The sequence below is a fragment of the Rhagoletis pomonella genome, unplaced genomic scaffold, assembly GCF_013731165.1.
Source record: "Rhagoletis pomonella isolate Grant_MI unplaced genomic scaffold, Rhpom_1.0 Rhpom_scaffold_00006, whole genome shotgun sequence".
NCBI lineage: Eukaryota > Metazoa > Arthropoda > Insecta > Diptera > Tephritidae > Rhagoletis > Rhagoletis pomonella.
Window position 1 is genome coordinate 31126457 of NW_023458560.1, and position 13561 is coordinate 31140017.

The 13561-nt window shown below is 36.1% G+C and overlaps 1 protein-coding gene across 1 annotated transcript in view; it reads left to right on the forward strand.

Annotated features, from left to right (window-relative positions):
• LOC118741864 (ras-GEF domain-containing family member 1C-like) overlaps window positions 1-13309 on the forward strand; it is a 170846-nt gene extending 157537 nt beyond the window's left edge. The window contains exon 8 of the mRNA XM_036473839.1: window positions 13154-13309. Within this exon, the coding sequence (XP_036329732.1) occupies window positions 13154-13309 (156 nt within the window). The remainder of the gene's footprint in view (window positions 1-13153) is intronic.
• The last annotated feature ends 252 nt before the right edge of the window (window positions 13310-13561 follow it).

Below are 13561 nucleotides of genomic sequence, written 5' to 3' on the forward strand. Positions count from 1 at the left end.
CAAACATACCAAACGCATTGCAGATGACGATTTTTTCGATTTTCTCCCACTAAGGTGGCACTGTGCGACGGCGCTGTTTGAAAACAAAAAACGGCGTTAATTTCAGTATTAAAAACTGAAAGGCTAACACTAACAAAACTGTTTTACACAACAGTTAAGGCGATCAGAAACACGTTAGCATCGTCATAGCCAACCCCAACCATCGAAGGCGACGACTTTACTTCTACCCCTCTTCACCACTTTTCTTTCAACCTTCACCCATAATTATAAAACAAAGAAGGAAAATAGTTATGCAATGCCTGCAGCGAAGACTTGTTAGCCACCTTCGTAGTTTTTCCCAACATAAAACGGCTCTACATTATAAACATACATAAGAAAATGCATGCAAAGTGGTAGGAAGGAAAAATATGCGTGATCACAAAAAAAAAAAAACTTTGCAGCATCAGCAAAAAGCAGCTCACTTGCCTGAGCAAGCAAAAATTCTACAAGAGCAACTCTGTACTGAAAATCCCTGGCATATCGAAATATTAATGAAAAAGTACTTAAGGCGTTTGTATGCCAACACTGCAACCATATATATCTACACTCTCACCCACACAAAGAAGTTAATATACCCAGGAGAAAAACTTGGATGAAATGCGGATTTTCGTACGTTTGTCAATGCCATTTTCGAATATTTTGACGATTCGTTTTTCCACTTAAGTGTGTGGCAGAAGCATATGTACAGACAAGTACTAAAAGCTGTTGTGAAACGGATACGTTTTTTCTCTGCACTTCACAGATGCTTTTTCATGGTTCGAAAAAAAATTAAGGAAGCGCGAACTCGGCACCTTCTGAAACAAATAGGGGTACGCTCAGCTGCCGACTACGGTTACAACCTTTCAAATGATCAGCTTGAACAAATAAAATACAATTAATGCTTTAAATAACCGGAAAACGTTCGAAAATGAATAATAATTGTAGTCGTTTTCTGTTCATTTCCGGATATGGAAAGTTGTACGAGACCTCACTGTCGTCAAAATTTACGTTTCTCTGCTGGCTGGGTAACCTTTTGGAATTGCAAGATAGCAACCGACGTTCGTGGTATACATCGTCTACTCTGCAGTTATCGATGACTCTTGTGAAAACGCTGCAGAAGAAGAGGTGGCATGCTTAGAAGTACATACTACAATGAGGGCCAAGAAAAGTAAAAGTTGTTCGTTAAAACAAAAGCTTAAATGTAATGTGCCCGCAGCTGCTGTTGGTCGGAATCTGTTTGAAAATATGCGTTCGCAGAATTCTGTAGATGTGGACTATGTGTGTGCTTATCGCTTAAGCAGATTAAAATGTGGTCTTATGAGAAAGTGGGCACAAAAGATGTCATGCTACGAACGACTTTTTTCGAAGAATTTTTTTCAGGAGTGAGTTACTTTACTTCGAAGAATAGCAACAAATTGAGTATCCACATTTTCCAGTTTGCTGTGTGCTGTGTGCATACATACATAAATATATATATCAAATCGTTTACGATTCTGAATGTTAAACAAACAGAATACGGCTGTACTTCAATGAGGGATTAAAATTGCTTGCGATTTACTTCCAATTCGTTTCTTTTTCTTTAGTTTCGCTTGCTTTAACTGTGCCTTCGTCTTAGTCTTAGCGCGCTGGCAGCCCTTTTAGTTTCCCATCTTGATGCATACGATAAGCATACCCATGCACAACGGGAGCGATTTGTTCAATGCACCAACTGGCGCTAGAGGCACTCCTGGACATTCCACCAGAACTGTACGTTTCAAGGGCAGCTCCTAAATGGAGATTGGAACAGGATCTGGCTTCTACTCTCAAGGCTAATCTCTGAGAGAGCCCTACAGTCTTCCACATCACTGCAGCGTTTTCCCGGCTGAGATATATGCAGCAAAGCTGGTAACATCGATCGACTTGGCTCCGTTTAAACTTACCTTCGTTGTTGGCAATGAAGCTGCCATCAAACACACTGACGAAGATCCCTACAAGCTCTACAACAACACAACCAATCCTTGTTGGGCTCCGCGATATAGTGGTGGGTAATGAGGAAGCAGGATTTCTGTATTCTGTGCCTTTAGAGTGTGACCAGCCACCGACCGTAGAGGTTATCTACATACCTGCACGGTATTGCGCTCGCTCTGGCCACGGCTCGACGAACGAAAAACCCGAAGTTTGTTAAGGCTCTCAAAGCGCCTAAAATTTCTATGGGATCGGAACTTCGAAAACCTAGATAGCTTAGGGAAAAGGAAGGTCTGCTTGGATTCCCTAGAGAATCAGAATGGTTTAAAGACATGCAGAGTGTAAGAGTGAGCTCTTTTCCCAGCTGCATGCATACCCTTACCTGACCGTACTTTTTCTTAACCTTAGCCGTCAACCTTATCTTCGTTGTTGTCTTTATCTCTATCTGTATTTTCATTTTTGTGTTTATCTTCATATCTGTATTTATCTTTACCTTTCCTTTCCTCATAGGTTAGAAGAGCAATTTCGGTGCAAAAAATGTACAAAATTGTGTAGGCATTTAGCGACAAAAAAAAAGATTTCAAATCAGTTTTTGGGTTGCCTTGGCAATGGTAAATGTCAGAGGCCAAATACAAAATAAATTGATCCACTTTTATCATAGTATAATCATTTTAAGACTAGTGCTATACTGTAGCCTTCAAAATCTATTTTAGGGGATAATAGCTATGTTTAAAGAGAGTTGCCGCCGGTTGAAAAATAAAATAAAATTAATTTAAATTGATAAGATCGATTAAATATCGCAGTACGGATGTCAATTGGCAAATTGTTTAAGAGAGCTCATTTGAAGCAAATATTTTTGAGAGGGTTTCCACCTATTTTAAAAATGAACAGTGCAGCGCCTTCGTCTTGGTCTGCAGGCTGTATCGGAGACACAGCCGCTAAATTTAAACGTAGAATACGTGGTATGGTTAAGAGCACATCCAAGTCAAAAACGAAAGCACACACTAAGAAAAAAATAACGATAACAAAAGCGATAATAATATCGATAGCAATATAGATATCAAAATCGATAAAAACATCGATAACAAAACCGATAATATTATCGATAGCAAAATCTATAAAGATAGCAAAATCGATAAAAATATCGATACAAAAATCTATAAGACTAGCGATAACAAAATCTATTACAAAATCGATGAAAAAATCGATTAAAATATTGACAACAAATACGATAAAAAATATCGTTTATTATATCGATAAGTTCCGAAAATATCGATTGCAAAATCAATAACAATATCGTTAAAGATTTCGATAAAAAACTTGATAAAAATATCGATAACAAAACCGGTTAAATACCGATTATTATATCGATAAGTCCCGAGAATTCCGAAAATCTCTAAAATCCCGAGATTAAGTCTCTGTCTATATCCTTTTCTCTACAATTACCTTTATTTTAATCTTTCTTCCTCTTTCTTCATCTTTACTTTTATCGGTATCCCCATCCTCATATTTTTTTTATATCTATCTTTATTGTCGCTTTTATGTTTATCATATTCTTCATCTACATATTCCCCTTCACCTTTGTCTTTTATAAATATTGCGCCATCTGTCATTCAAGAGCCGAAATATCTACACACACATACTTTTTGTCTCCTTCTCTCACTTCCAGCGTATGTACGTGTTTGCAAAATGATGACAAAGTGATTTTGTATGGAAAATTATTTATGCTTATATATTTGAATCAAATAAACATACTTAGAAGATATCAACCAATACTTTCCATATACCAAACGAAAGGAAAAATCTTGAGCTTTTTATCAAAGAAAACAAAAATCAAATCATTTGAGCGGTTTTCGACCATTTTGGAAATTTGGTTACTTACAAAAATGAATCTGTCGATAGGTTTTGGAATTATATCTTTGAAACGCCACACTTTTCTTTCAAATCGCTTCGTTAGTTCTCGTGCAATAAGCGTTTTCGTAAAGCTCTAAAAATTACAACGTAAGACGTATTCTACGTCAAAATTAAATTCCATTAACTTGCTTAGATAAAAGAAATACTACAATATTGGTGCTTATTAAAAAAGATAAATTTTCAAAATATTTTTAAAAATTCGATTCATTCATATTTATGTAGATATAATAATTACGGCATAGAGTAGGAGGCGCATTTGCACTACCCAACTCTTTTAGTACAAAAGCGACTAATCTAACCTACCGAATGATGAATTGCATTCAGTTTCGGCCTTTTTTTTAACTATCCAGAGAAAAGTTACTTTTAAAACTTCCTTTTACATTTTTCGTAAGGCAGCCACTTTAGAAAAGTTTACGACTAACTTTTCACACTTTTAAATAGTTTTAATAGCAAGTCATTTAAAATAATAACAAATAATATTTTTCACGCATTTCTCACTTGAATGCATTTCGTTATCCGCTTTGGCTAAACTTATGTTGCAACTAGAAGGTATATATACATATATATATATATGTATGTATGTATACTAGTATATACATATATTCGCAAGTATGTATATTAGTAAATGTATGTACTCGTACATTAGACTGGTTCAACAAAAAAAAAATAAAATAAAAATTATGTACATTTCAAAACTGTGATAAATTAACAACAATAAAGCCATTCTTATTCAGATAATGTCTAACAAAGTCAAAATTGATTTATATGTTCTGCTCAGCAAGCCGTTGAATCCTTTTATTCAACGAATTCGATTTTAACCTGTTCTAAATCGCTACGTGCAATTATGACAGTAATTTTGACCGTTCAAGGAACATTTTTGTCAAAAAGGTCAGTGCAACCAATGGGTTGGACCGAATAGGACTCGCCTGTTTGTAATTGTTATTGTAGCGTAATGATGTATAAAGGTCAATAAACTCGCTGTTATAATTACTGTTGTTATTTTAAAATATATCTTATATAAATATGTCCCTCTAACATAATAAATTATTTACTTTACAAAGCAAAAATATTATGTTACTCAACTGCAAGAAATTCACTAAGAAAAGGCAATTTTTAAGATTTGTATATTTTTAGAGAAAATTGCAGTTATTAACTGAAAATTTGCGGTTAGTGAGTCTTAAAACCTAGTGGATTTAATTTTTGGAGAAATTTCCTTATTTCTAGAAAAATTCTAAATTCTTGACAGTGGTCAAGTCAAAGTTTAAATTTGACAAAATACTCGTAAACAGGGTGTCTAAAAACCTGATCAGTGGCATTCTTAAAAGGATTTTTTTTCGAGAAATTGACACCATACTCGCATCTCGGAGGTGGACCAGGGCTTCCTCTGACCACCCTCAAGAAGACAGAGGAGATGGCTGCTGCCACACGCCTCCAGTTATCCCTGGATATGGTGCCACCTTCCCTGCTTCGATCAAGGACTCCCAGGGTAATTTATCCCGCCTGCTTAGAGATTTCGCTGAACAGGGCAGGTGCCCTCCCATCCCTGGGTCTTTTAGCGCGGAAGCACTCTCCCTCTTGAGACCGCTGTCTCTGCAGACCCGGAGAAAGCGCGCTCGCGTCTCTCATTTGCGAATGTTTCTCAGATAGCTGAGGAGCATCCTGACCACCATAACGTTCAAAAATTTTGGCTTACGCCTATCGGAGTAAGTCTTCCGGCCCGATGATACTTGCCGTTTAGGCATTCCCGAAGGCTGCTTGTGGAGAGCCTTTGAGAACAAACCCGGAAAACTAAGTAAGAAGCACGCGCTGGTACTTACGTACGTCAAGCACCCACATAATTGCTCCCTCAACCCGACCACTTGCCTAGAGACTCCCACGGGGCCGGTTCCGGCACTCCTGCCCGATAGCGACAGCACCTGCCCACCCATGTAAATAACGCAATTTTTTTTTTTTTTTTTTTTTTTTTGTATTTCATCACTCGGTTTTAAGACAACGTATCGGAATGAATGATATATATTTACATGAGTACATGTGTGCATACTTTTGAAAGAAATTGAAGGCTGTAAAAAAAGCTCATATGACTTCTATATAAATTCACTCCTGCAAAAGTCGAAATATTTTGTATATGAAGGAAAATGCCCAACAGAGTCAACAAAAAAATTGCCAAAAATCCACGGTTTTTGAAGCCATTTTAAACTTGCACACTGTTATACTAGAACTAAGTGGGCTATAAAACTACATACCCGAAAAAAATCTATAAAGTTTCACATTTTTTGATGGCCCAGTTAATTCAAATCATTTTTTTTTGGAACCAGTCTAATGTACATATACATATACATATGTTTGTATAACAAGTAATTTAAGTTGATTAAGAAACTTGCTGGCTGTCATGCAAACTACTTGTTTTACTGAGTCGACATGGTACGAAGCTTATGCATGTATGTACATGTCTGTGTATGCATTTCACCTTCTCCAGGAATGTGTTGGTAGCTTCAACATTTCTGCTACTCCTACCAACAACACCTGCTTGCCGCTGCTGCTGCTGCTACTGCTGCTGCTGCTGCTTGTTGATGTCGTAAAGTTTATCCTTTATTATCGCTTGTAAACTTTCTTGCCAATGCATCAATACTTTCTTAATAACCAGCTACTCCCTTCTGTAGCAGGGCTGCGCGGGTGAGCGCGACACAGCGAGGCAGGATTAATGAAACTTTTAAGCTACAATTTCGCACGCGACCAACCACAACCGCAAAGAGTTTGTCTCCTATACATATATGTATGTACATAGGAATGTAGTACTTCCCTCTCGGCAGCTTCATCTGCTACCCGTAACTGTCGCCAGCTGCAATCAACCGCAGCCCGCAATTTGGCTTAAGAGTGACAAGCTCATTGCTGGAAAATTTGTTTGCTATAAGTAAAAATTTGTTAAGTTTTTTCCGGATTTATGAAATGTTTTTTGTTTTTAAGTGTTGTCAACTTTTTTCCAGCTTCATTTGTCAGCAGCTGCATCAGGTATTGGCAGCAGTCTTTCAAAAAAGTGGCATGGAAATGAAGTGGGTAAAACGAAATTTCGCTGCACGTGTGAGCGTGCTTTTCAAAATTTCATTGGAGTTAGGTATTTTCTGTACATTTTTCTTGTGCACATTGCTTTACCTCCAAATATGTTGCTTGCTTCAGTTTGTTTTTCTTTTATTTTTTTTTTTTTTATTCTTCTTCTTCTATTTGCCACATGCCCTGCTTAACACAATTTATGCAATTTTACGCTCACAATCCGCTCCGTAACTCATTTTTGTTGCACGAAAAGTTGTTGCAGGTTATATACATACCTATGTACGAGTAGATAAGTTGCAATACACATTTATGCATGCCGCCACGTAAGGATGTGGGTGTGTATGTAGTGGTAATGGTATTAGTGGCTTTTGTGTCGCTCGCAATTCGCTTTGATTTACATGCAAACTTTTCGATGTAAGTTGTTACTAACGTTGTTGTTATCGTTACTACATAGCACTTGCTTGGCTAAAAATTTTCTTGTTGCAACTACGGGTAGGTAGGTACATAAAATGAGTAAAAACCGCTGTTTTCTTCTTCTTCCACAACGCTGTTTTTGTCCCTACTGCGGCTGTCAGATGTTGCCTGAGTTATGAAACTATTCGCTCTTGTACAAATATGTAAATTTGTAAGCGCATTCATACATACATACATATTTCAATACTACAATATTTACGATTTGCCAATTTGCAAGTTTCAAAGGTAACCCATTTAGAGGATTTTGGCAGTTGTTGATTTGTGTTGTTGGTTGTTGCTTCATAAATGTTTGCCAATTTTCTGGCAGGGTAACAAAATGTACGAGCGCTATGCACGTTTGTGCCTGCTGTAACAACTTTCTGCCACTGACATTTGTAATTTAGATTTCACAGCGTAAAAAAAACTCTATAATCCAGACACGAAAATTTGTCCTTTTGAAAAGTTGGGAACAAAATGTATTCAAACAGGTGTGCTCAGAAATAACAGTGAAAGAAATCGGCAATCTCATTATGTCAAAAAATTGGAATTCATTAACCCAAAATAAAAACATTCCAAAAAATAAACATTAAAAAATTTAGAAATAGTAGATTCTGAGGAACAAATCCCACGAGCAATTTTTTTTAGTATCACTTCACAAAACGCTAAAGCATTCTTCTTGCAGAAACAAGTAAAATAAAAAATAAATCAGTTTTTGACAAAAGTTAGCTTTAAAGCGTTTACTTAGGCGAAAAAGTACCGAAAGTACTCAACTTATTATTGTCACTCGAAAAAATCATAATTGTTTTTTTTTAACTTTGGGAAGCTTTTAAATAGAATGTTAATATTAGAGACAATTAACGGTACCATCAAATGCAACATATCTGTGAAGTTTCAACAGTGTGCCACCAAATTCAAAAAACATTTCAGCATGCAGAATATCTGACGCCGTTTTTGTGTTACTTAAAATTTTACGATTTTCTTAATTAAAATAATTTTAAAAATATTTCGCCCACCCGTTCAGAGAGTTTTGACTGGATCTCGGCCCATCCTTCCTGAACGGCCTATCCGCTGCCTTCCGCTTCATCGACAAGCGCGATCAGAAATTTGATCCCTGGCCACCTGGCCACAATATCGTCGCTTAGCCAAAGTTTATTCTTGCTGGGGCGTGCTTTTCGTTTGCGCCCTTTTTCCCAGCTGGTTCTTTTGTAGACCCTTCCTTAGGCCTAATTCATTTAACACCTCTGGTTGCTTTGTTGGTCTCGATGCCTGTGCATCGGAGGGGACCGTTAGCGGCCAGTTCTTTAAGCTCTATTGATCTTTCATCCATTGGCAATGGGTACCTCAACACCACTGACTTAAGATGCTTTGAAGAGGAAGGGAATGAGCAAGATGGTCGGGAATATATATTTATGTAGGTTAATAGGGCGACCGCCACCCTACATTCGAATTAGCAACCCTACACCCAGTACACCTCTTCGTTCATGGTTCTGTGCCCGGCACACCAGTAAGACTGACATAGCAAGTACACCGACACGATGAGGATATATGTTACTATAAACCTTCCAGATTTTTCTTCTTACATTTTGTTGTAAGTAACGATATTTAATAACTCCGATTCCGCACGGATTCAAACTAGTCAGAAATAGTCAGATTCTACTGGAAATCTATCCCGTACTCGATTCTCTGGCAAAGGAGAGGACAAATAAGAGAGTAAATAAGGTCCGTTCTCCGTCAGAAGTTACCAATTTTATTTCGAAGATTTGTTGCTGGTAAGTCCCAGTAAATGTGTTAAACGATCAGCTGTAGTGAATTTGACAACCAAACTGTAAACAGATGACAAAAAGTCTATAATTTGGATGACAATATTTTGAATTTTTGCGGATTTCATAAAAAGTGTAAAACTTGGATTTATATGATTTACTTTAAAGAATGAACTATATTTTCATAAAAAATTATTTTAAAAAAAATATGTTCGTGAGAATAATTGGGAATATTATTATTAGAACAAGGTGTATACGAACTATTTACTCTGACTGTACATAATATCGGAATCATATTTTCATCGGTCCGCTTTTTATGGCTCCAAAGAAGTGGTCCGAACATGGAGCTATGCTTTCTAGAATAAAAGCATTACATTCCTTAAGTAACTTCTACAACTGCTCCTGTTCAATATATACAACAGCATAACATGTCTAAACAGTGGTAGTGTATCAAATCCAACGTGCACTTGTCACTAGTATAATTACGTTTTTGATATTTTCAAATCCATATGAACGTAGAAACCAAAATTTTCATTTCATATTTTCATTTCCCTGAAAGTGTGACTAGATTATTCAACACCTGAATGCAATTGTACAGAAATTTTATTAACAAGTTATGTATGTATGTAAATATGTATTTTCAAGCGGACGCATTGACCAAAACTTTACCACAGTCCGCAGTAACCACTTCGTAGGTTTACCTTATCGCCAAAAGGCACACAAACAGCAGCAACCACACCAACGCGTCACCACAAAGCATACGAGTGCTCTATGTATCCGTCATTCCGCGGACTCAGGCACACTATTTAATACAAAACAGTGATGGAAGAGTTGGTATAACCAATTTTAGGTTGTTTACCCTTTTTTGATTTGAAGTTACTAGCATCTATCCCTCAGTTTTCTAACGAACCAGACGCTGAAGGCTATCTGCGTCTGGACCACGGAAGATATCGACGTAGTGCTAAAAATAGATGATTGTTTAGGAGACTACTCTACAACCAAAGCCCAGCACAAAGTACTATGGAATCCTACACTGCACAGGAGGTGTGACTATAGTTAAGCCAATACTATTATACGGTATATGGTGTGGTAAACGGCGACTAACTTTCTGAAGACTTTGTGAAAAGACTTCAGCTTAGATTCAAAACGTATGGTCCCAGTATTATAGCATCATCTTTGAGAGGACAAATACATATAGTATGTGATCCCGCATATACATACATGTAGGCTTCCAAAGGTATCTTGGGGCTACGATAGACGCTGAGGGTTAGTGGAAGGGTGTGGAGATTAAAGACGACGACACACATATCTTTCCACAGAACGTTCCAAAATGTACGAAGGAGTAGGAACTGAGGTCTAAAGCTCTGAACTGGAAGTATTTATGTGGTATTTTTCAAGCAGACATTTTGGCGGCCGTTCCGTTGGCCCCGGACAACTTGGTCTCAACTGGTCGGTAGCCGTCAATCTATCAAATCTTGAAAGCCGTGCGAAAGACTACATTAACTCGAGACAATCTATACTAAAGCTGTGAGACAAGCTAAACTAACTCTGACGCGCCCATTTTTTGTGTCTTAACTCCATAGCTTAACAGATTAAAATACGACATGTTATGTACAGGATGATTCTGGCTAAGATAGTTGAAAGTTATTTGTAAGACAGCTAAAAGATAGTAGGCAAGGTAGTTTGAAAGATTTTGTTTATTCTGGCACGAAAGTCTTACAAAAAAGCTCTCTTGCCAACTTTCATGGTGAGAAGCTCTTTTTATTATTGAAAACAAAATATTCCTATATTTTGTTTTAATTTTTACATACATACCTATGTTTTTATCTTATTCTTTTTACAACATTTTTTCTTTATTTATTAAGTTTTCTGTTAACTTCTAGCTCTTCTTGTTTTAAAAAGATATATATTTTTCAGTTTTCTTTCATCTGTTTTTTTTTAATTGTATTTTGTTTTTATTTTAAATTATTATATTTGAAAAAAAAATCTATTTCATTTAATTTTTAGGAACTTTTTTTCCTTTTTAATACATTTTTTTTATAAATTTTTTCTTTTTTAATTAAATGTATAGATTTATTTTTTTTTATATACTCGCTTTAATCGTTTTGGGACCCTTTTTTATTAGTTTAATTTTTCCCTTTTTAATTTAATTTTGTTTTAATTTTTAGATATTATTTTCAGATGAAAAATGCATTTCTTTTTCATAAAGTTGTAGGTCCTTTTTCAATTTGATTTCCTTTAAATTCTTAGATTTTGTTATTTTAAAAAGAAAACCATTTGTTGAATTAATTAAATTTTTAAAAACTTGATTTATTAAAAGTTTTTTTTTTATTTAATTATTTCTGCTTTTTTTAGTTTGACTTTCTTTTAAATGTTTATTGTTAAAAAAACATGTTTTTATTTCATTTAATTTTCAGAAAACATAGTGCTAAAAGATAAACAAAATAACGCTAAGACCTCTTCGCTAGCAGGTCTTTCAATTAGAAAAAAAAACAAAAAAGAGCTTTCAAGATAGTTGCCAGAACTAACAAGTATCTTACGAAAGACTGTAGTGAGTTGACAGCTGGCAGAATTTCCCGGCTAATGTCAATTACCAAACCGCATTATACATGGTTCAATGCGATTGGTATTATCAGAGATACTTATCTGCCTTTAACGCCATCTATTGGGGAAAATCCGTATTAACTTTGTCTGCTTTTAGGTACAAGTTGTCGCATCAATTAGGTACAATTTAAAACTTTCACTCCCCATGGCTGATACACACATTAGTCGAACTTCGTGCAAATGGACATATGTACATACATGTACTTATGTATACCTAAGTTCATTAGGCCGTACCACCCCAAAAACAAGCAAAAAAAGCTCGCCGTTGAGTATAAAGTATTTTTTCAAGGCAATTTCGAAATAAAAAAATAATTTTTTTTGCACGAACCCTTAAATGTTTTCTCTACATTCTCGGTTCCACCTAGTATATTCGGTAATGAAAAATTGTTTAAGTAGTTCTACTGGAATAATCGATAATCTTCCTCAACAAAAATTTAGTGATTTTTGGTGAGTTTGAATTCTCTGTTATTAGGGTGGTGCGTGAGGGTGATATTGATATATACAGGATAAGTAATAGAATGGCGTACTTGAGGTCAATGAACTTCGGGACAAACAAAATCCATCCTTGATGCAATAACATCGATATCACATGCTTTAACTTTCGACTGTAATGGCCGAAGCTATGGCGAAAAATATAAAAAGGTAACACTTACGTTCGAAACCACCTTCCAACAGAAATACTTCCTTAGCAAAACATTAATGATCTTTGCTGAGCTCAAATTTAGTGACATTCAGGTGGTATGCTAGGTAGCAGGAATTGAGATCAGGTGAAATTCGATATATCATGCTTTAATATACGACTTTAAATGCCGGAAAAAACATAAAATTATCGAAATTGCCTTGCAACCATATTTTAAACTCAGTGGCGTATGGGGAACTTTTATTTTCTGGTACGGTCTAATGTACGAGTACATATATTTACATTTATACATACCTATATGAGCATCCTGACATTACCAAATCCAAACGAGCTCGGTCGTAATAATACAGTAACGACTGCCAAATTGTGACTGCTGCTGACTGTCAACCGCCGACATGCTTACGAACTCAGTTGTAATCAAAAAAAAAAAAAGTGAAATAATGAAACTGAAACATGAAAATGCCAGCAATAATGCGGTCGAAATGCCGCATAGCATTTGTATGTAACAAAGTAGGTATTGAAAAACTGGCAACTGGCAAACGACAACCGCTAAATATCAATATGAAACTGGCATTGAGTGGAATCACTGGAAGCGCACAATGAAATTCATCAAACGGTGCTTATATGCAAAAATATACGCAAATTTCGCACTACGCGAGTTAATTTTGCTAGGCAAAATTTCATACATATATTTTCATACACATTCATGCATATTTTACGTATTCACACATAGCTAAAAAATCATGCATAGTTGGATAACAGTTGCATATAGCGCAACACCGGCAGCAGCAGTAATCATCTCAGCGGCATACATGGAAGCGAGGCGCATTTAAGTGGGCGGATATTGAATGGCGGCGTTTACTTGGAGCGCACTCAACCACAATCGCGCTTTCCAACCACTTTTGCGCTATCACTGCATTTGCATTGAAATTGTGTGAATTGTTTGCAGGTTTGTTTGTATGTATGTACATATTTATGTATGACCACATACCAGCCACGTACTGCGCTAATTAACCATGAAATGCTGCTAAGTGGCCAATTCAAAGTTTCGACTCATTCAGCCGTGATATTTCGTTGTTATTGTTAAATCATAAAATATACAAGCATACATAGTTGTACCTGGGATTGTAAATGCGATTTTCTGTACTTCCGCGCAGCATTCATACAGCAAATGACAAAA